This window comes from Pleurodeles waltl, chromosome 8 (assembly GCF_031143425.1).
Source record: "Pleurodeles waltl isolate 20211129_DDA chromosome 8, aPleWal1.hap1.20221129, whole genome shotgun sequence".
NCBI lineage: Eukaryota > Metazoa > Chordata > Amphibia > Caudata > Salamandridae > Pleurodeles > Pleurodeles waltl.
In genome coordinates, this window is record NC_090447.1 from 571,622,635 (window position 1) to 571,647,359 (window position 24,725).

Here is a 24,725-nt window from a genome sequence, read left to right on the forward strand (position 1 = left end):
TACCTGTAGATTTTGGCCTCTAGCTCAGCCGCCACCTAGGGAAACCTACCAAACCTGTGCATTTCTGAAAACTAGAGACCTAGGGGAATCCAAGATGGGGTGACTTGTGGGGCTCTGACCAGGTTTTGTTACCCAGAATCCTTTGCAAACCTCAAAATTTGGCTAAAAAAACACATTTTCCTCACATTTTGGTGACAGAAAGTTCTGGAATCAGAGAGGAGCCACAAATTTCCTTCCACCCAGCGTTCCCCCAAGTCTCCCGATAAAAATGATACCTCACTTGTGTGGGTAGGCCTAGCGCCCGCGACAGGAAATGCCCCAAAATGCAACGTGGACACATCACATTTTTTTAAAGAAAACAGAGGTGTTTTTTGCAAAGTGCCTACCTGTAGATTTTGGCCTCTAGCTCAGCCGGCACCTAGGGAAACCTACCAAACCTGTGCATTTTTGAAAACTAGAGACCTAGGGGAATCCAAGATGGGGTGACTTGTGGGGCTCTGACCAGGTTCTGTTACCCAGAATCCTTTGGAAACCCCAAAATTTGGCAAAAAAAACCACATTTTCCTCACATTCTGGTGACAGAAAGTTCTGGAATCAGAGAGGAGCCACAAATTTCCTTCCACCCAGCGTTCCCCCAATTCTCCCGATAAAAATGATACCTCACTTGTGTGGGTAGGCCTAGCGCCCACGACAGGAAATGCCCCAAAACGCAACGTGCACACATCACATTTTTTGAAAGAAAACAGAGGTGTTTTTTGCAAAGTGCCTACCTGTAGATTTTGGCCTCTAGCTCAGCCGCCACCTAGGGAAACCTACCAAACCTGTGCATTTCTGAAAACTAGAGACCTAGGGGAATCCAAGATGGGGTGACTTGTGGGGCTCTGACCAGGGTTTGTTACCCAGAATCCTTTGCAAACCTCAAAATTTGGCTAAAAAAACACATTTTCCTCACATTTTGGTGACAGAAAGTTCTGGAATCAGAGAGGAGCCACAAATTTCCTTCCACCCAGCGTTCCCCCAAGTCTCTCGATAAAAATGATACCTCACTTGTGTGGGTAGGCCTAGCGCCCACGACAGGAAATGCCCCAAAACGCAACGTGCACACATCACATTTTTTTAAAGAAAACAGAGGTGTTTTTTGCAAAGTGCCTACCTGTAGATTTTGGCCTCTATCTCAGCCGGCACCTAGGGAAACCTACCAAACCTGTGCATTTCTGAAAACTAGAGACCTAGGGGAATCCAAGATGGGGTGACTTGTGGGGCTCTGACCAGGGTTTGTTACCCAGAATCCTTTGCAAACCTCAAAATTTGGCTAAAAAAACACATTTTCCTCACATTTTGGTGACAGAAAGTTCTGGAATCAGAGAGGAGCCACAAATTTCCTTCCACCCAGCGTTCCCCCAAGTCTCCCGATAAAAATGATACCTCACTTGTGTGGGTAGGCCTAGCGCCCGCGACAGGAAATGCCCCAAAACGCAACGTGGACACATCACATTTTTTTAAAGAAAACAGAGGTGTTTTTTGCAAAGTGCCTACCTGTAGATTTTGGCCTCTAGCTCAGCCGGCACCTAGGGAAACCTACCAAACCTGTGCATTTTTGAAAACTAGAGACCTAGGGGAATCTAAGATAGGGTGACTTGTGGGGCTCTGACCAGGTTCTGTTACCCAGAATCCTTTGGAAACCTCAAAATTTGGCTAAAAAAAACAAATTTTCCTCACATTTTGGTGACAGAAAGTTCTGGAATCAGAGAGGAGCCACAAATTTCCTTCCACCCAGCGTTCCCCTAAGTCTCCCGATAAAAATGATAACTCACTTGTGTGGGTAGGCCTAGCGCCCGTGACAGGAAATGCCCCAAAACACAACGTGCACACATCATATTTTTTGAAAGAAAACAGAGGTGTTTTTTGCAAAGTGCCTACCTGTAGATTTTGGCCTCTAGCTCAGCCGCCACCTAGGGAAACCTACCAAACCTGTGCATTTCTGAAAACTAGAGACCTAGGGGAATCCAAGATGGGGTGACTTGTGGGGCTCTGACCAGGTTTTGTTACCCAGAATCCTTTGCAAACCTCAAAATTTGGCTAAAAAAACACATTTTCCTCACATTTTGGTGACAGAAAGTTCTGGAATCAGAGAGGAGCCACAAATTTCCTTCCACCCAGCGTTCCCCCAAGTCTCCCGATAAAAATGATACCTCACTTGTGTGGGTAGGCCTAGCGCCCGCGACAGGAAATGCCCCAAAATGCAACGTGGACACATCACATTTTTTTAAAGAAAACAGAGGTGTTTTTTGCAAAGTGCCTACCTGTAGATTTTGGCCTCTAGCTCAGCCGGCACCTAGGGAAACCTACCAAACCTGTGCATTTTTGAAAACTAGAGACCTAGGGGAATCCAAGATGGGGTGACTTGTGGGGCTCTGACCAGGTTCTGTTACCCAGAATCCTTTGGAAACCCCAAAATTTGGCAAAAAAAAACCACATTTTCCTCACATTCTGGTGACAGAAAGTTCTGGAATCAGAGAGGAGCCACAAATTTCCTTCCACCCAGCGTTCCCCCAATTCTCCCGATAAAAATGATACCTCACTTGTGTGGGTAGGCCTAGCGCCCACGACAGGAAATGCCCCAAAACGCAACGTGCACACATCACATTTTTTGAAAGAAAACAGAGGTGTTTTTTGCAAAGTGCCTACCTGTAGATTTTGGCCTCTAGTTCAGCCGCCACCTAGGAAAACCTACCAAACCTGTGCATTTCTGAAAACTAGAGACCTAGGGGAATCCAAGATGGGGTGACTTGTGGGGCTCTGACCAGGTTTTGTTACCCAGAATCCTTTGCAAACCTCAAAATTTGGCTAAAAAAACACATTTTCCTCACATTTTGGTGACAGAAAGTTCTGGAATCAGAGAGGAGCCACAAATTTCCTTCCACCCAGCGTTCCCCCAAGTCTCCCGATAAAAATGATACCTCACTTGTGTGGGTAGGCCTAGCGCCCGCGACAGGAAATGCCCCAAAATGCAACGTGGACACGTCACATTTTTTTAAAGAAAACAGAGGTGTTTTTTGCAAAGTGCCTACCTGTAGATTTTGGCCTCTAGCTCAGCCGGCACCTAGGGAAACCTACCAAACCTGTGCATTTTTGAAAAATAGAGACCTAGGGGAATCCAAGATGGGGTGACTTGTGGGGCTCTGACCAGGTTCTGTTACCCAGAATCCTTTGGAAACCCCAAAATTTGGCAAAAAAACCCACATTTTCCTCACATTCTGGTGACAGAAAGTTCTGGAATCAGAGAGGAGCCACAAATTTCCTTCCACCCAGCGTTCCCCCAATTCTCCCGATAAAAATGATACCTCACTCGTGTGGGTAGGCCTAGCGCCCACGACAGGAAATGCCCCAAAACGCAACGTGCACACATCACATTTTTTGAAAGAAAACAGAGGTGTTTTTTGCAAAGTGCCTACCTGTAGATTTTGGCCTCTAGCTCAGCAGGCACTTAGGGAAACCTACCAAACCTGTGCATTTCTGAAGGCTAGAGACCTAGGGGAATCCAAGATGGGGTGACTTGTGGGGCTCTGACCAGGTTTTGTTACCCAGAATCCTTTGCAAACCTCAAAATTTTGCTAAAAAAACACATTTTCCTCACATTTTGGTGACAGAAAGTTCTGGAATCAGAGAGGAGCCACAAATTTCCTTCCACCCAGCATTCTCCCAAGTCTCCCGATAAAAATGATACCTCACTTGTGTGGGTAGCCTAGCGCCCGCGACAGGAAATGCCCCAAAACGCAACGTGGACACATCAAATTTTTTTAAAGAAAACAGAGGTGTTTTTTGCAAAGTGCCTACCTGTAGATTTTGGCCTCTAGCTCAGCCGGCACCTAGGGAAACCTACCAAACCTATGCATTTTTTAAAACTAGAGACCTAGGGGAATCCAAGATGGGGTGACTTGTGGGGCTCTGACCAGGTTTTGTTACCCAGAATCCTTTGCAAACCTCAAAATTTGGCTAAAAAAACACATTTTCCTCACATTTTGGTGACAGAAAGTTCTGGAATCAGAGAGGAGCCACAAATTTCCTTCCACCCAGCGTTTCCCCAAGTCTCCCGATATAAATGGTATCTCACTTGTGTGGGTAGGACTAGCGCCCACGAAAGGAAATGGCCCAAAACACAACGTGGACACATCACATTTTTTCATAGAAAACAGTGCCTACCTGTGGATTTTGGCCTGTAGCTCAGCTGGCACCTGGGGAAACCTAGCAAACCAGCGCATTTTTGAAAACTAGAAACCCAGGGGAATCCAAGATGGGGTGACTTGCGGGGCTCTGACCAGGTTATGTTACCCAGAATCCTTTGCAAACATATAAATTTGGCCAAAAAAACACTTTTTCCTCTCATTTCGGTGACAGAAAGTTCTGGAATCTGAGAGGAGCCACAAATTTCCTTCCACCCAGCGTTCCCCTAAGTCTCTCGATAAAAATGGTACCTCACTTCTGTGGGTAGGGCTAGCGCCCACGAAAGGAAATGGCCCAAAACACAACGTGGACACAACATATTTTTTCATAGAAAACAGAGGTGTTTTTTGCAAAGTGCCTACCTATGGATTTTGGCCTCTAGCTCAGCCAGCCCCGGGGGGGGCAGAAATGGCCTAAAATAAATTTGACCCCCCCACCCCCCTCCCGGAGCGACCCTTGCCTACGGGGTCGCTCCCCCTGCGTGACATTGGCGCCAAAAAAATAAATCCCCGGTGCCTAGTGATTTCTGCCCCCTTGGGGGCAGATTGACCTAAAATCGGCCAATCTGCCCCCAAGGGGGGTAGAAATGGTCTAAATACAATTTGCCCCCCAGGGGAGCGACCCTTGCCTAATGGGTCGCTCCCCATCTCTAAAAAAAGAAAGAAACAAAAAAAAAACACAAAAAAAATATATTGCCCTGTCGCATAGAGGTTTCTGGCCCCCCTGGGGGCAGAAATGGCCTAAAATAAATTTGCCCCCCCAACCCCCAGGCCCCCCCCCCCCCCCCGGGAGCGACCCTTGCCTACGGGGTCGCTCCCCCTGCGTGACATTGGCGCCAAAAAAAAATCCCCGGTGCCTAGTGGTTTGGGGGGCAGATTGGCGTAGCAAAAAACGGCCGATCTGCCCCCAAAGGGGGCAGAAATGGCCTAAATACAATTTTCCCCTCCAGGGGAGCGACCCTTGTCCAAGGGGTCGCTCCCCATCTGTAAAACAAAAAAAAACTAAAAATCCCCGGTGCCTAGTGGTTTCTGCCCCCCTTGGGGGCAGATCGGCCTAATCAAAATAGGCTGATGTACCCCCCAGGGGGGGCAGAAATGGCCTAAAATAATTCCCCCCCCCAGGGGAGCGACCCTCGCCTAAGGGGTCGCTCCCCTTGCGTGAAATTCACGAAAACAAAAAAAACTCCCTGGTGTCTAGTGGTTTCTGCCCCCCTTGGGGGCAGATTGGCCTCATCAAAATAGGCCAATCTGCCCCCAAGGGGGGAGAAATGGCCTAAATATAATTTTCCCCCTAGGGGAGCGACCCTTGCCTACAAAAAACAAAAAAAAAACAAATAGAAAAAAAATTACAAAATGATCCCCGGTGCCCTAGTGGTTTCTGCCCCCCCCCCCCCCCCGGGGACAGATGGGCCTAATAATAGGCCGATATGCCCCCGGGGGGGGCAGAAAAGGCCTTCCCAAAAAAAATGCCCCCCCTGGGAGCGACCCTTGCCCAAGGGGTCGCTCCCTTATGTCCATTTAAAAAAAAAAAAAAAAATCCCTGGTATCTAGTGGGGTTTCAAAAGCCGGATTGCTTGCAATCCGGCTTTTGAAACCCTGGGAGAGACTTCAAAGGGAAGGAAATACATTTCCTTTCCTTTGAAGCCTCTCCGGGCCTCCCCCAGTTGATTGAAAGAGAAATGCTGAGCATTTCTCTTTCAATCGCGCTCGCGCGCTGACATCACGGGGGGGGTGGAAGGGGAAGGGCTTCCACTTCCATCCCCGCCTTGGGGGGGTGGGTGGGGTGCACGGGGGGGGGGCGCGCTAGCGCTCCCCCCAGTTCCTGTGCCTTGGACGAGGTGACCTCGTCCAAGGCACACTGGAACTGTAGCCTTGGCGGGGTCACCTCGTCCAAGGCACAGAACAGGTTAATGAGCTGTTTCTAATATTTGAAATAATTCTAATACATATGCATTGTATCCAAATAGTGTGTGATAAATAATTATATGGTCGAATACCAATTGTGTTGATTTCAGGGGTGCATTACGGAGCTCAATGTAAACCAACTATTAAATGAAAGATTATCCGATATGTTTCTCTGACTCAAAAAACTCTTTACCACAGCTTTAGTCGGTAGATATGAAGTGAGAAACACCTGTCAGTTTCCATTTTCTCTGAAAGGTTCTTTCTTCATTTTGGGGCTCAGGAAATTTGGGTACGACTCCAATATATTGGGGGTAACACAACACTTTCTTCTGTAAATGATTAAAAGAAAGTAATGCATGTTATCTTGACACTCTTCCAACAAAAGAAAAAACAAACATACCAGATGTCTTGCCACCCTCCCCACCCACTACATTGTTCCCCCCTCTTTCACTTCAGATTTATTTATTTACCATCATCCTTCCACCCACTCCTATCTTATCCAGTAGCACCCTGGCAGAAAGTAAAAGCACACCTGCCACTCTCCCACGCTTTCCGCTAAACCTTTCATTCCTTCCTTTCCTGGGTTGCGTCCTCCCCTCTCAATGAGAGCACACATAGAAGGTCTACGGTCGTGAGAGTTCCCTGAAAACTACGCCCTGAAATGAGGGACAGGTGCTGACAGTGTCTCTGGTGAAGCAACTGAGACAACACAGAGAACTCATTGTTTGTTTGTCTCCCATTTCCACAGGGATGTATCAGGCAAGGGAGACTTTAGTTAGTTGTGCCAGAGCACCATCCGTACCGTCCCATGTGCCTTTTGGATATATGAAAGGCGATGGAGACACTGTCACATCAGCCACCATATCTACGCCTCCTTCATATTTCTGGGAACCTGTAGTTGTCAGACCAGGATCTGCCTGTAGTCTGGCGTCAGAAACTAGTTTTTCACTGTTCTAACGTAAGAGCAATGCAAAAAACGAAATAAAGAGGACCTAATTATGGCCCTCATTACAACCCTGGTGGTCGGTGTTAAAGCGGCAGTAATATTGCCAACAGGCCGGCGGGATAAAAAATGGAATCACAACCATGACGGAAACCGCCAACATAGATAGCTCCTTTAACACTCCGACCGCCACAGCGGTAGAAACAAACACTGTAGCGGTAACCGCCAACACACAGGCGGAAGACAATGTACCGCCCACCCTATCACAACAGGCCTATCCGCCACCTTTTCCGGTGTGGAACCAATGCTATCAAAAGCACGGTGGAAACAGTACGCAGAAGGGAAACCACTCACCTCTCGACACCCAACGAGGAACCAGGACGCCATGGAGCCCGAACTACAGGTCCTGCCTATGCTGCTCTTCCTCCTGCTCTATCAGGAGCAGGACAGATGCCATCGACGACCACGGTGAGTACTGAACCTACAACACGGGGGGAGGGAAAAGAGAGTGACACACACACGCAACACCCCCACCCCCACCAACATACACACAAATACATGCAGCAACATTGCATATAAACCCCCCCATCCCCCGGAAGAACGCAAGGACAAAATTAAATGATTGTAACAATTGTAATCAAGAAAAATCTGATAGTCAAAGTTGAAATTCGGTATATACAAATATGTACAACAACTACACAAGTCCGTATAGTGTACCAATCATTGTCCGTGGAACACTGGTCCTAAAATGCATGGGCGAAGCCCACACAAGATACCTGACTGGAAACAGAGAGAACACTGCTGGGGCATCAGATCGAAAATAAGCAGGCACCTCAGGGGGAGGGGGGCACCTCAGCTAGATGAACGCACAACGCCACTGCTGCACCAGGGGGCTCCATGCCCATTGCTGTATCATGGGGAGTGCAAAGCCACAGTCTCTCAAGTCTCTCCAGTGGGTGGTTTGCCCACTGCTTTATCCTGGGGAGTGCAAAGCCAGTCTCTCAAGTCTTTCCAGTGGGTGGTTTGCCCACTGCTTCATCCTGGGCAGTGCAAAGCCACAGTCTCTCAAGTCTCTCCAGTGGGTGGTTTGCCCACTGCTTTATCCTGGGGAGTGCAAAGCCACAGTCTCTCAAGTGGATAACAGTCTCCACTGGTTCTGGAGGGGGCCTGGTGCCCAGAGTGCTTCATCCTGCCAAGGACTGAGGTAGTGGATGTCATTCTCCACTGGTTCTGGAGGGGGCATGGTGCCCAGAGTGCTTCATCCTACCAAAGGACTGTGGTAGTGAATGTCATTCTCTACTGGTTCTGGAGGGGGCATAGTGCCCAGAGTGCTTCATCCTGCCAAGGACTGAGGTAGTGGATGTCATTCTCCACTGGTTCTGGAGGGGGCCTGGTGCCCAGAGTGCTTCATCCTGCCAAGGACTGAGGTAGTGGATGCCATTCTCCACTTGTTCTGGAGGGGGTATGGTGCCCAGAGTGCTCCACGTGCAGTGTGGCCGGTACCATTCCCTCACCTGGGTGTGTGTGCCACGAGATTGCCGAGGAACAGGTAGTATGATACGCCATGGAGGCAGAAACATACCCCACACTGCTGCGGCTTCGCCTTCCACCTGCAGGTGCAAACAGTGATCGAAGTCATGCCTCATGGAAGCAGGCCAGGGTCCAGGAAGTCTCCTCCAGCCTCGACGACTGACCACTGGGGATGGTAGCCATGTCAGCGGTGGTGCCACTGTCCAAGCACGTCGCGGGGCTGGTGGTGGGGCTGGTGGCGGTGCTTGGGGCGGTGTCTGTGGCGGCGGTGCTGGCGGTGGTGCATGGGTCAGCACCTGCTGAGGGACACAGCAGGATGTCTCCTGCAGCCTCGGATGGCTGCCCACTGGGGAAGATGCTGGGGACTGTCACTGAGGCTGCAGATGTGCCGGTGGCTATGCAGGTGGCGGTGCAGGTGGCGGTGCAGCTTGCAGTGTTTGCCGCCGGACAGGTTGGTGTTGTCGTGGACATAAGGGGTGACACTGGTCCCTCAGTCGGTGACACCGTGCTCTGTCCTGACCTGCTCTTCTGCTTTTGTCCCTTCCCCCCCTTTGATGGTGCCGCAGGTGTCTTGCCACTATCCCCTTTTGTCTTTGCGGAGGCCTTGGTGGCTGGTAGGAGCGGCTTCTGCCTCCGGGATGTGGGCACCTTCTTCACCTTGGCAGGTGGCGGAATGTCCTTGCCCTCGCTACGTGGCACTCTGGCAGCCCTGATGGGTGGCGCACTCGATGACCCATCAGTTGCTGGCACCAATGTGCCTGGGGATTTGGTGGCTGAGGTGCTTGGCTGGGACCTGGAAAGCCTGGCTCTAGAGGAAGGATGGGGGGGTGATGGGAAGAGGTCAATGTTAGCAAGGAAAAGCTTCTTAGACACACTGGGATGGGAAGATGGAGGGGGTTTGGGAGTGGAGGAAGAGATAGTGGTTGTAGGAGGTGTACGTTTGCTGAATTTGAGTGAAGGTGCATGTGCCGGAGGCTGTTGTGAGGTTGATGGCTGTTGGGTGAGTGTGTGCCTGCGTTTGTGGGAGGAGTGCTCACAGACACATTGGGAGAGGACACAGGGGATGTGTGCATGGTAGTGGGGGTGGTGATTGCACGTGAGCGGTGTGTGGTGATGGGTGTGCTGGTGATGGAAGCAGTGGCTGAAGATGTAGTGCATGCAGGTGTGAGACGAGACGGAGGGAGGAGGAGGACGTGGAAGAGGGGGACACAGTGGAGGCAGTGGATGTTTCTGTGTCTGCATGGGGATGGTGCTTGTGTGAGTGCTTGTGGGATGTGTGGTGCTTATGTTTGCCATGTCCACTCTTGTGTGTTGATGAGTGAGCATGCTGGTCTGATGGTGTGCTTGGGATAGGCTGAGGTAGAGGGGATTGGGTCTGGGTAGTGGAAGTTGTAGGGGGTAGGCTGGACACAGGGACAATGGCTGCCATCAGTGCTGAAGCCAGAGCCTGAAATGCTCTCTGTTGGGCCACCTGCCCAGAATGAATGCCCTCCAGGTATACCTTTGTTTGTTGCAAATGCCTCTCAACACCCTGGATGGCATTCAAAATGGTAGATTGCCCAACAGTGAGTGATCTCAGGAGGTCAATAGCCTCCTCACTGAGGGCAGGAGGGCTGACTGGGGCAGGGCCTGAGGTGCCTGGGGCGAAGTAGATGCCCACCCTCCCAGCAGCTGAGGGGCTGCTGGGAGGGCGGTGCTGGTAGGGGGGGGCGGCGGCTGTACCTGTTGATGCGGTGGGCACCGAGGTGCCCGCCACCGCAAGGGAGCTCCCATCAGAGGTGGAGTTGCTGTCACTGATATATGCTTCTGTCCCCGTCGTGGAGCTCCCCTAGCCCTCCGTCCCACTGGTGGCTTCAGACTCCGTTGCATCACTGCCAGGGCCAAGTGGGTTGCAGCTCCCTCCTGCTCCGGTGCCACTGCTCCTCCGCCTGATGATGCTATTGCACACAAGAACAGGGAGACAACAAAAACGTGGGGAAACAGAAGAAAAACACGTTCAGTGCATGCAACACCACTACCGTTGGCGGACACAACACACAGGGCGCAGCCCTCAGCACTACGCCATGCACTAACAGTTCCTAGAAAATTCACATGCCCATGGGGTACGAGGTCTTAGCCCAATTGCTGCACACCTGGAAGTCACAGGAGCTGACTAGGTGTAGATGGCTCTTACCACTAGTGGGGTTGGGGTGCCACAGAGCCTGCCTAACAAGGGACCTTGCCTACCAAGTTCGCCCTGGCCTAGGGGAACCCACAGCCCACCTCCCCCACCCAGACACCCCGTAATGCGCGCAGAGTTAGCTGAATGAGAGTGTACTCACCCCCTTGTGGCTGCTGTGATGCCCTCAAGCGCCCATCCAACTCCTGATAGGCCACCGCCAGGATCCGGTACATCAGGGGGGTCATGGTGTGATGGGCACCCCTTCCACGTTGGGAGGCCATCCCCAGCTGGGCCTCCGCCATCTTCTTGCTCCAGCGGCGCAGGTCCTCCCATCTTTTACGGCAGTGGGTGCTCAGTCTGTGGTAGAGCCCCAGGGTCCGGACGTCCTCGGCGATGGCACGCCAAATACCCTTCTTCTGGTGGGCACTGACCTAGAGGAATGGTACAGGGGGAAAGGAAATTACTCACCCGTCCAGACCGTCATGGTCATTGCCCACCAGTTCCAACCCATGCCCTCACGCACATACACTCACCATCCGCACCTGCAGGCCTCAGCCCCCCCATGTAGCTTCCATCCACACCACTCAAAACAGGCATTGCCCACGCAGCATGCTCACAGTGTACTCACCTGTTTGTCTGGAGGACCGACAGTTGCGTGTACTGGGGGAGGACCCCATCCACTAGTTTCTCCAACTCCTCCGATGTGAAGTCAGGGGCCCTTTCCCCAGACACTGGAGCCATCGTTGCTTCCAGACACAGGTCACAGCAGCACTTGCAGTGTAGGTCCTCTCCTGTTGAAAGTCAGGTATCATGTGAGTGAACAGACAGAAAATGGCGGTCACATCCGCGGCAGTGTGTACTGTCACCGCCGGCGTACATCGTCATTGGCTCCTGGGACCCATAGGGCCCAATGTTAATCAATGCAGGATTGTGCTGCGGTCTTCGACCGCCCACCGCGACGGTGTACAACACCAGTGCAGTTACCTCATTTCCCCTTGTCCCACCTTACAGGTCAGGCAGCCGCCATTTGAGGGGGCCACATGGGATGGATAAAAACTGCGTCACACCTATCTAGGCCGGGAATACAGACAGATACCGGCACATTGCGAATTACAAACGTTTCTGCAAATAACACATTGTGATACCTTAGTGTTGGATGACTCTCTGCTCGCTGTTCTCCTCCATAGGGCACTTCTGCTGGGGCAGGTGATGAGATGGCGGCATCCTCCGGTGTACAGACCCCTGGTGGACCTGCCGACAATGGAAGAGAGACACATCATAATCACATACAGAGTTGATCCTGCAACAATCCTGGAACTGTGTGCCCAGTTGGAGCAAGACCTAATGTCAGCTATCCGACATCCCACAGGAATCCCTCCCTCTAGTGCAGGTCCTGTCTGTACTCCATTTCCTGGCCAGTGGGTCTTTTCAAACAACAGTGGCCATGGCATCAGGGATGTCCCAGCCAATGTTCTGTAACGTGTTGCCCAGAGTGTTATCTGCCCTGCTGAAACACATGCGCAGCTACATCGTTTTCCCTCAGGTGGAAGATTTGCCCACAATGAAAGGTGACTTCTATGCCCTGGGACATATCCCCGACATCATTGGTGCTATTGATGGAACACATGTGGCATTTGTACTCCCCCCGCAGGAATGAACAGGTGTACAGAAACCGCAAAAGCTACCATTCGATCAATGTGCACATTTTGAGGAATAGCAGCATCCCTTATCTGATGGAGCAACTCCAAAGGCACCGGGTGTGGCTAATAGGTGAGGCCAAGGTCCCAATACAGTTGACATAGGTGTCTGGGTATGGGGTTGTCCCTAAGGGTTAGTGTGTGTCTAACATTTGTCCTTCGACATTAGCAGGTGACTCTGGTTACCCCAACCTGTCATGGCTACTGACCCCAGTGAGGAATCCCAGGACAAGGGCAGAGGAACGCTACAATGAGGCACATGGGCGAACTAGGAGGATAATAGTTCGCACCTTCGGCATCCTGAAGGCCAGATTCCTGTGCCTCCATCTGACAGGTGGATCCCTATACTACTCACCGAAGAAGGTGTGCCAGATAATCGTGGCCTGCTGTATGCTGCACAAACTGGCTTTGCGACGGCAGGTGCCTTTTCTGCAGGAGGATGGGCCAGATGGTGGTCTTTTGGTAGCTGTGGAGTCTGTGGACAGTGAAGAAGAGGAGGCAGAAGAAGAGGATGTGGACAACCGCAACAACATCATCATGCAATACTTCCAGTGAGGCACAGGTAAGAAGATGTAACTGCTTCCCACATCTCATACTATTGTTGGAGCTAGCATAAGTCTGTCATTTTCACTCAGTGTATGGACCCTGACTTGTCACTTTGACTTTCCATTTCTCAGATCTGGGTCCCACTTTGTGCCCTCTGCTATGCTCACTGCTGGCCTACAGCTGTGTTACATTGGTATGTGAATAAGTACATTGACATTGCTATATTCCATAGATATTGTAATTACACATTTGTGAAAGCAAAGACTGACTCCAGATTGTTTTGTGATTGAAGTGTGTTTATTTCTGAGCAAATAAGTGGAGGGGGTTGTAAAATGGGCAGGGTGGTGGAGGGATGTCCATGGCAGAGTCTAGTCTATTTGTTTCACAGGTGCATTGTCCAAAGGGGCATAGGAAGTGGAGCAATGGCAGTTTAAGGTGGACAGGGTGACAAAGTGGGACAGAAGGGTGACATTCAGGGGGGTCTTATTTCCTGGCGGGGGTCTTGGCAATGTTCTCTGTCTTGTTCCTGGATCTCAGGGACCGTTTGCGGGGTGGTTCTCCATCTGTAGGGGGTGGGGTGCTGGTGGCCTGTTGTTCCTGTGGGGGTGCCCCCTGTCCACTAGCGCCGGCGGAGGTGAAGGGCTGTTCATCGTCCAGGCTAGTGTCAGGGGCCTGTTGGTGTGCCACTGTGTCCCTCCTGGTGTTGACAAGGTCTGCCAGCACCCCTGCAATGGTGACCAGGGTGGTGTTGATGGACTTCAAGTCCTCCCTGATCCCCAGGTAGTATTCCTCTTGCAGCCGCTGGGTCTCCTGAAACTTGGCCAGTACCGTGCCCATGGTCTCCTGGGAATGGTGGTAAGCTCCCATGATGTTGGAGAGTGCCTCATGGAGTGTTGGTTCCCTGGGTCTTTCCTCCCCCTGTCGCACAGCAGTACTCCCAGCTTCCCTGTTATCCTGTGCTTCTGTCCCCTGAACCCTGTGCCCACTGCAACTGCCCCCAGGTCCCTGATCGTCCTGTGTTAGTGGGGTTGCCTGGGTTCCCTGTAGTGGTCGACACACTGCTGATTGATGTGTCCTGGGGACAGAGGGATGGGCCCGCTGGGTGGGTGCTGTGTTGGTGTTTCCTGAGGGGGGAGGTTCAGTGGTGGTTTGTGACCTTGTCTGTGGAACCGACTGTCCTGAGGTCCCTGATGGGCCGGGCTGGTCATCTTGATCCAGGCGTGCCTAGCTGCTGTCGTCACTGTGGGCCTCTCCTGTGGGGGGACTGGATATGTCTGGCACCTCCTGTCCTGTGACATTGGGTAGGGGTCCTGTTGGGGTGTAAATGCATAGTTATTGTATCTGTGTGTGCCATCTTGTGCAATGGGTGAGTGACCCTCTACTCCTGTGCTTGCTTTATTGCCGTGGCCCTTGTGTGATTGATGATTTTGGGGCATGAGTGAGTCTCTCTACTGGACATGCTTTGGTGAGGGGAGTCCATGCATTGTTGTTACATGCAGTACTTGGTTTTGGGATGTGTGGGTTGTGTTAGTGGGGTATCTGTGGGTTGTTGGGGTGATGGGTGTGAGGGTAAGGGCGGTGGTATGTGAATGCATGCAGGTGGGATGGGGGGATAAAGTAGTTAAGATATGACTTACCGGAGTCCAGTCCTCCTGCTACTCCTGCAAGGCCCTCAGGATGCATGATCGCCAAGACTTGCTCCTCCCATGTTGTTAGTTGAGGGGGAGGCGGTGGGGGTCCACCCCCAGTCTTCTGAACAGCAATCTTGTGTCAGGATACCACGGAACGTACCTTCCCCCGTAGGTCGTTCCACCTCTTCCTGATGTCATCCCGTGTTCTTGGATGCTGTCCCACTGCGTTAACCCTGTCGAAAGTTCTGCGCCATAGCTGCTTCTTCATTGCAATGGATGTCTGCTGCACCTGTGATTTGAATAACTGTGGCTCTACCCAGCCGGTTTCCTCCACCATGACCCTGAGCTCATCCTCAGAGAACCTGGGGTGTCCCTGAGGTGCCATGATGTGGTGTGGGTGATGTGTGAGGTGGTGTTGGTTGTGATGTGTGAGGGGATGTGTTGTTTGAGGTGCGTGGATGTTGTGTAAGTGATGGTGTTGTGTGTCTGTGGATGCTGGTGTTGTTTTAGGTAGTGTCTCTCTCTCTGGCCTTCTTTCAAATTTGTGGTTGTAAGGGTTTGTGTGTGATGTGAGTGTGTGCTTTATATTGGATTGGGTGTGTGGGTGTGGTGTGTGTATGTGTATCAGGTGTGTGTATTTCGAATTGTCCAATGTGGTTGTGTTTTGTAAATGTGTGTGTATTTTGAGCGCGGCGGTACGTACCGCCAATGGATTACCGCAGTTGAAAGACCGCTGCGTTGATTCGTGGGTCGTGATAGTGTGGGCGTATTCCTGTTGCCGTGACAGTGTAGGTTTTGGTATCGCCAGTTTATCACTGACATTTGGGGTGGCGGACTTGTGTGGGTGGGTGTATTGTGGCGGATTCCAAGTTGTGGGTCGTAATACCTGTAGCGGAATTCTGCGGCCGCAGCGGTATGTTGGCGGTCCTCTGCACGGCGGAAAGCGGGATTTACCGCCAGGGTTGTAATGAGGGCCTATGTGTCTAATTTTTGTAACAAGGAAAGCTGAATTATACAGCGTGATATGCATTAAAAGCCATATTACACAGCACATTCTGTGGGGTTATTATTTAGCTTGTTTGAAAAAAAAATAAAAAAGAATTAAATAAATAGACCCAATAACGAATAGTGATGTGTAACGTCAGTGTGCCTAGTATGTTAACTTTTGCATTTAGAAACAATTTAGGATTTAAGACATCCAACCTTAAAAAGAAAGTAAAATACTTCAAATTCTTTTAAACAGGAATTTACATGGTTAGTGAAAAAATTATTATGTAAAAAGTAATGATTACATATATATCTATAAAATATATTTTCACTGAAAAAACAAAGGCTAGAGGGACGTTATGGTTAGGTTCTAAATTTACTTCTACAAAACCATAGACATTCAACAGTTCTAGTTAGTTATTTCAAGTAACTACAATTCACTCCTTAAGGTAACTATAACTCACACCCTCACCCCTGATGATTTTTTAAATTTACTTTATTATATGTCCTTTACTGTCTATCTGTGACCAAGGGGGAAGCCTCAAGGCCTCCCTAGCGGTCCCATTGCTCCAGCAACCAAGGAGCTGCTTTAAGTAGCAACTCTGTGCTTGCTAGAGCAATGCTTTCATCTCTGTTCCCTGCACGCATAGCTGTGTGCAGGCAACACAGATCTCCGCTCTCTGCCAGCGGGACTTGTTTGACAGGACCTGCTGTCAGAAAGCTGAGTGTTTGCTGTGACTTGTCTGCAGCTGTCAAAGCTGCATCCAAGCCACAACAAATAGCTATGTCCTGGGGGTGGGCTCCCCAGGGCCATCAGTGGCTCCTCAAGGAGGGCCATGTGACCCTCCTCCACCATAGAAGAAGCCCCGTGGAGGTGGTGGTCCCTGGAGTCATAGGGTCTGAAACTGACCTACTTAATGTTTTCCCTAGGGCCCCCACACACATTTTGAAGTATGCTCTGGGGGAAGTGGTGGGCCCTGGGGCTGCATTGTGGCCTCACAGCTCCCCACACAGAATATGATGAATGCCCAGGGAGGTGGTGGTCCCTGGGGCTGCAGGGAGGCCACACCCCCTGCATCCCATAAACTTGAAGCCCTGGGGATGTGGTGGTACAAGGGGTTGTGAGGGAGGCCGACGGGTCTCCCCCCCACAAATAAAACATTTTGCCCTGGAGAGGTGGTGGTCCCTGGAGGGCATGTGGCACCCTGCACATTTTTTATGCATCGCCCCGGGGAGGTGGCCGTCCCCGGGCCTACAGTGGGGCGGGGCAGCCCCACCCCGTTACATATGAACAATGCCCCCAGGACTTGGCCCACCCGGGGGCTTAAAAAAGATGCCCGTACACTGGCACCTTTTCTTTTTTTGTTTTTATTCTTTTTTTTGTGGGTCTCATCATGACTGACAACACTTCATTGTTGAAGTGTTGTCAGCCAATCAGATTTCAGCACAAAAAATTCCCTTTAACTTCTCTAAAGCTACTGAACGGATTTACACCAAATAACAAAAAGGCCTCTTTCTGGACCAAGTGCTACCTTTCTGTCAAATTTGGTGTAATTCCGTTATGTGGTTTCGGCGCTATCGCTGTTCAAAATCTCTATGGAAAAATGAACAGAGAAAAACGTGTTTTGGGACCCCCTCCTTTTTCTCCGCCTCCGCTTGACGGATCACTCCAAAACTATTGTGACAGCAACTGAAGTGATATCCGTTGTTTTCTGGAAAATTTCATGAAGATTCATCAAATGGCGCCAAAGTTATTAGCAAAACCAAAAACTATTTTTCTATAGGAACTATAGGTCCTAATTTTACCTACCTTCTGGCGATTGTCACAAGGAGCTATATATATATATATATATATATATATATATATATACACATATACATACACACACACTTACTCATTGGAGGCCTTCAGCCAGCCATCTTCATACATTGGTCTTTGATCTTCTACCCACTAACTTCGCTGTGATTAATGCCATTGTGCTCTTTCACTTTTGTGCTAAGGGTACATTCATACGAACTGTATGCTCACATGTCTAGTTCCTAAGACAACTAAGAGTTAATCTATGAGAGTAAAGTTTCTAGTAGTACCTTTTCACACACAGGCTCTATGGTAACATATAGAGAAAATTAATCAAGTTTATTATTTAAGAAAAACAATGAATGTTCAAGAAAATAAAATTGTACACTTATTTTAAAGAATTATTAACAACATAGAACTAATTAAAAAAAGTTACAGCACATTGACTCATCAAATTAAACCTTTGTGAAATATTTAAATAATTGAAATTCAATTTATTGTATATTTATTATTTTTTAAATCCAAAATTCCTTACCACTTCCATACTAAAATTTAATTAGTGGGTACTAACTTTAATTCAGAGTTTTTTAATTTAATTAATTGAAATATGTTTTACATGTTTAATAAAAAAAGTTTGAATTGTTAAAGCAAATGTTTTTCTAATTTGTAAAATAATGCAGTTTTTAACACAAAGAGTGTTGTATATATTTGATATTAAGATCAAAGTAATTTAATTAACTTAACATTATTTTATGGGGTTTTATTTGAAGTCCCTCCCTCTATTATTTTCTCTCTTAAAGGAGCCAAGGCCAATATCATAGCACTATTCCCTCCGGTCAGCCTGGCGGGAACGCATAATGCAATGTTACCGCCGGTCAGCTGGGTCGGAACATTGTAATGGACTCAGGTGGATGCCACTAGTATGATGGTGGCGTCCTCCCTGTGAATTTGGTGGTTGGCTCGGCCGACCGCCAAACTCCTAATGAGGCCCTTAGTCTTTTGTGAGTCAGTGTTTATATTAACATGTCCCCCCCAATCCCTTCCTTAGCCCTCCATAATCCCCTCATGACTTCTCCCTAAACCCCTGTTATTTTGTAGTAAGTTTTCCTGATTATCCAGCTTATTCATCGGTCCCTCCTACATTTACTGCTAAGAGATATAATTGTGTGTGCTGGGACTTCTGTCTCTCTGATGGAGATCCCCATGTAGAAAAGATAGCAGTGGCAGAAATATGCATCCTTAGGCTAGTGAATAACATTTTCTAGTATGTGAGTAGTAGTACTGTGGTACTATTTCATGTACTACAAAATGCAATTTCTGAAGCAGCCTATTTGTCTACTGCGTTTTAGCTGTAAATAATTTACAGAAGATACATAATTATGTGGAACATGATGTTTTCTCAGAATCATGTAATTTCAGGCATCCTGTTTAAAGTTGTAATTCAGCATAGAACACGGATTAGGCATTTGTCAACTAATACACAGATATCAGAATAGATACACGTCAAAAGTATGGAATTGATTGTATGTCTTCTCATTGTGACAGACTCTGTTGAATGTTGTCGAAGGTGCTCGGGCTATCCACCACCCTAACGAGGTATGTGTACTTGGCTGTGTGGAGCCTCACACAGTGGCATTTACATGTATACAACATTGGTAGATGCCAAGGTTTTTACCTGTGCAACCTTTGAGATCCTTTGTGAGTTGGCTTAACTCCCCAGAGTATTTTTGCAACTTCTCTTTCTTCTTTCTTCACTTATTGCCGCTGTGGACTGGGTTGCTATGTTTAGTTTATCATTAGCTCTGTGAGTTAATCAACTTAACGCCTAACCTGTAAGAGTATTCAGTTGTGTGCACATGTAACATCAATTTTACATCATGCTAAATTGCACTAAATATTTTGCATTCCTTCAAATCATGCCATAATTCTGTATTTCGCAGTGGTATGATTTATTAAGCACAACTATTGAGTGTAGATTGTTGTTGGTCAAGATTTGACTCAGTATGGGTTGATGAATTTTGCTTTGGTGCAGGTATACCTTTTAGGCCTTGCCTACCAATAACACATACGCTGCTCGCTGGGAGGGGTATTTTTTACTGGAAGAGGCTTGGAGCCCGCTGATTGCTTACCATTCATTTAATTGTTGTCGCTCTTCTTTGCTGCCTCCTATTTGACCGGCGTGTGCAAGGTGTCATTTCCTTTTCTTTGTGTGGACCATGGACCAAACACCGATTGATCCATCTCATTTAGTGTCCATCCACTACTCCACTACTCATACTGTCACTCAAATACTGTTTACTTAACTGATGCACTTTTGATTTAGACAAATGCTCACAACTTATTTTCATATGTGATTTAAAAGGTGAATAAATTCACTCTGGAAATCTACAATTATGCTTGTCCTGTTATCATGCTGCAGTTATGTTGCTGTTTTGTTCAGTAATTCTTCAAAATGAGTTCCATGTGAACAGTCGTGAGCGTTTGTCTTTGCAATTTCCAGGTTTGAATGGACATTTGGACTGCTCTTGTTCGCTTTGTATGCACTCTTTATGTACGAATTTCAGGACACTTCCTCTATTTCTAGTTCCCCTGCTTCTTTTTCCATTCGTTCTGTTTTCAAAGGCATTGTTGGACATTGTTTATCTAAGCCTGCATTTTTTTTTGCATACTTATGCAACTAAAAATTACATTTTATGTGGGTTGGATTAAGAAGTTAAAATGTATAAATACCACACTAACATCACATTTACACCTTCATGATGCTTGCTGCTGCATAGCTATTGTCATTGACTTTCAGCTATTCATCTGCTTTATGTCTCATACATTTGCATTGATTTCAAATTTGGTTCCTTGTTTAAGTTAAGTATACCCACAATTATACTACACTATGTCACTCTACACTACTCCATCTCATGCCAAACCACTCTACGCCACCACTTACTCTACACCACTCCAATTTACGCTACTCCACTCCACTCTATTTGTCTCCAGTCTACACCACCCCAATCTACCTACTCCACTCCATGCCACTCTAGAACTCTCCATGCCATTCCACTCCACATCACTCCACTATACACCACTCTGTGCTACTGTACTCAATCTCACTCTACACTACACTACATCCCTCCACTCTACGCCATCCCATTATACACAACACCAATCCGCGTCACTAAACTCTGTGCCACTCCTCTGCACCACGCCACTCTTCATTTCTCAAGTGTACGCCAATTCACTGTATGCCACTGCACCCTACTATATACCAATCAACTCTACACCACTCCATTCCACTCTTTGCCATTCTTTACCAACCCACGCCACTCAACTCTCATCCACTCTGCTCCTCTCCACTCCATGCTGCTCCACTCAAATCTATACCACTCTAATCTAGATCACTTTACTCTATGCCACTTCACACCACTATACTCTGTCGCACTCCACTCTGCAGTCATCCATTCAACTCGTCACCACTCTAGTCTATGCCACTCTACTCAGTGCCATTCCTTTCCACTCTGTGGTACTCTATGCCATTCTCTGCCACTCTTGTCTATGGCACTCTACTCGTCCAACTCCACTCTATGCCACTTCACTCTATTCACGTCCACTCTTCTCCACTCTACTCTATGCCACTTCACTCTACGCTACTCACTCTATGACATTGTTTATCTATCCCTGCATCTTTTGGCATTATCATGCAACTAAAAATGACATGTTATGTGGTTTGATTTAGCAGTTAAAATGTATAAATACCATACTATCAATACATGTACACCTTCATGATGCCTGCCACTGCATTCCTGTTTTTGTTCATCCCATTTATTCATCATACCTTTGTTTTTATTTTAAATTTGGTTCTTTGATACCTTACTTATACCAACTTATACCAACTAGGCTATTCCACTCTGTGCCACTTCAGTCTACCTCACCACTCCTCTCTATATCACTCCACTCCAACTCAACCTTTGCCACTCCTGCCTATGCCTCTTCAGTGTACAACACTCTACGCCACTCCAGCCTACGCTACTCCAGTCTATGCTTCTCTACTATAGCCACTTCACTGTACACCACTTGACTCTACTGTCTGCCTCTACACTCTACTTCATGCCACTACACTCTATGCCAGTTCACTCTATGGACTCTACACCACTCCATTCCAATGTATGCCACTCCGTGCCACTGCACAACCCTTTATGCTGTCACTCCACTATACTTCACTCAGTGTCAATCTATCTATGCCACTGTACTCTATACCATTCCACTCTATGCCACTCCACACCACTCTATGCCACTCCACTCTTTGCCACTCCTCTCCACATAATGGAACTCCACTCTATGCCACTTCATCCTACACACTCTACTCTATGCCACTCTACACCTGTCCTTTCCACTATGTGCCACTCCACTCTAAGCTACTCAATGCCCCTCTACACCATTCCACTCCAATCCACTGTACTCTGTGCCACTCCACTAAACATGCCACTGTACTAAGTCATTTCACTCTGTGCCACTCCACTCTATGCCACTCTACTCTACACCACTCCATGCCACTCCACTCTATGTTACTCCCTCTACAATATTATTTATCTACTCCTGCATTTTTTGGCTTTCTCACGCAACTAAAAATTAAGTTTTACGTGGGTTGGATTAAACCTGTTAAAATGTATAAATGCCACGCTAACAACACATTTACACTTCCGTGATGCTTGCCCTTCAGCCATTCATCCCCTTTATGCCTCATACCTTTGCATTCATTTTAAGTTTGGTTCCTTGCTTAAGTTGCTTGCATCCACAACTGTACTACTCACTCTATTCTACCCGACTCTTTGCCACTCCACTCTACTCTCTCTGCACCACTCCATTATGTTCTGTGCCACTCCACTCTATGCCACTCTACTCTGCTCCACTCTGCTCTATGCTACTTCACGTCACTCCATGCAATTCTACTCCATGCTACTCTACTCCACTCTACTCTGTGACACTCCACTTTATGCCATGCCACTCTACACCACTCTGTGCCACTCTATACCATTCTACGCCTCACCACTCTAAACCACTACCCTCTACTCCACTCTGCTCTGTGCCACTCCACACCACTCCACTTGGGGCTACTCTACGCCATCCCACTACACTGTATGCCACTCCACTCTATGCCTCTGTACTTTCCTCTGAGCCACTCCACTCTGTAACAGTCTACACCACTCCACTGTGTTTTACTCTGCTCCACTCCATGCAACGCCGTACCACTCCACTGTACACCACTCCACTCAATGCACTCTGCTTTATGCTGCTCTACTCTCCACCACTCCATGCTACTGCATTCTATGCCACTTTACACTACAACACTCCAAGCCACTCCAATCTATGCTACTCTACTCTTTGGCACTTCACTCTATACCACTCTTTGCTACTGTACTTTACACCACTAAATGCCACTCTGCACTACTCTACTCTTTGCCATTCAATTCTATGTGACTCCATTCTACTGTAAGCACCACTCACTACTCCATTCTGCATCATTCCACTCTGCATTACCCCACTCTTTGCCACTCTACTGTACCTCACTTCTCTGTACACCACTTCACTCAACTCTCCGCTACTGTACTCTACACTACTGCTCTCCGTGCCACTCCACTCTGCTTTATGCAACTTCAGTTTACGTCACTTCACTGTATGCATGCTACTCTAAACCACTCTATTCCAATCTACACCACTGTACGCCACTCCAGATCACTCTACTCTCTGCCACTCCAGTCTTCTCCACTCCACTCTACACCAATTCCCTCTTTGCCACTCTACTCCACACCTTTCCTTTCCACTCTACACTACTCAATGCCACTCCACTCCATTCTACGCTAGGCGACTCAGTGTCACTCCATGCTGCTCTATGCCACGACACATCACTCTGCTGTATGCAACTCTACTCTATACCACTCCACTTCACTCTAGTCTACACCACTCCAGTCTATGCCACTCCCTCCATGCAACTCTACTGGTCGCCACTCCACTGTGCGCCCCTCCATTCTGACCCCCTCAACTCTGTGCCACTCCACTCTATGCCACTCTGTGACACTCACTCTACAACACTGTTTACCTATGCCTGCATCTTTTTGATTACTCATACAACTAAAAATGACATTTTATGTAGGTCAACTAAGTAGTTAAAATATATAAATGCCACAATGACAACATATTTACACCTTTCTGATGCCTGGTGCTACATGCCTATCTTTGTTGCCTTTCAGACGTTCATCCCCTGTATGCCTTGTACCTTTGTGTTGATTGTAACTTTGGGTCCTTGTTTACCCCTTTGAGTGCAGGTGTCGGCCAATGGCCGGCACCCACACTACCTCCTCTGTGTGTCTGCAGACCATTGTTTGACAATGAGGAGTTAGATAAAGGCACCTCTGGTGCTCTGCACCATAGGTAGTTTTATTTTTGGCTCGGGCTGCTCAGGAAGAGCTTCCCAAGCAGCTTGAGTGTTTTTTTTACAGTAGTGACGATCAGCGTGCAGGGCACACTGAGATTTTTGCAGTCAAAATAAAAGTAAAACAAGTCGATAGGCAAATTTCACTTTCACTGAATCAGTATTCAGGGCACATTAAGGCCCCACAGCACTGACTCTCTTGGGGGAGGTATCGCTGGAGAGATGAGAATATCCCCTTTCCAGTGGTACCTCTACCCAGTGGATCCCTGCTTGGGGATTGCCACAAAAAAAGCGATCCCCAAGCAGTGTTCAACCCACTAGGCACCAAGAAAAAGGAGAGTGGTCCTTTAGGCAAGGTCTTTCTTCATCCCTGGAGGGCAGGTGGAGGTAATTGCCCCCAATCTCCAACCTGGGGGACTGAAAGCCTAGATACCAGGAAATGTCCTAATATAGGTGTGTGGCAGTCCATCATGGGCATCGTCATGCACCCACCCCCAACAAGAGGCCTGGCAGTTTTTCTGCACCGCCTGGGGGCAGAAAGTCCACTAGATACCATGGTCAATAAAAAACTATAGGTGTGGGGGCTGCCCACTATGGGCACAGCCATGCCTCCACCCCTGAAAGAAATAAGGCAACAATCTTTCCGCACCCCTGGAGGGCAGTAGGGGTGTGCGGGGAGGTTCGCTCCACTGGATGAACTAACAGAATTTTTGGAACTCCGCACTCTGCTTCGAGCACGGAGTTCGTCCAAAAACTCTGCTAGCCCCGTCAGCGGAGCCAAACAGAGCTCACTCAGTGCACACTGCAGCCCCATTATGGGCTGCAAAGCGCAAGTGTAGACAGTCTGCGCTTGTGCTGTGTAGCCCATAACTGGGCAGCAGTG

The 24,725-nt window shown here is 48.4% G+C and overlaps 1 protein-coding gene across 2 annotated transcripts in view; it reads left to right on the plus strand.

Moving 5' to 3' along the window:
* Positions 1 to 24,725, plus strand: part of PUDP (pseudouridine 5'-phosphatase) — a 1,007,933-nt gene that overhangs the window by 878,821 nt on the left and 104,387 nt on the right. Inside the window, exon 4 of one of the 2 annotated variants that reach the window (XM_069203146.1) lies at positions 18,967 to 19,017. The exons of the other annotated variant lie outside the window; for it this stretch is intronic. Within the exon in view, the coding sequence (XP_069059247.1) occupies positions 18,967 to 19,017 (51 nt within the window). The remainder of the gene's footprint in view (positions 1 to 18,966; positions 19,018 to 24,725) is intronic. 2 annotated transcript variants of the gene reach the window in all.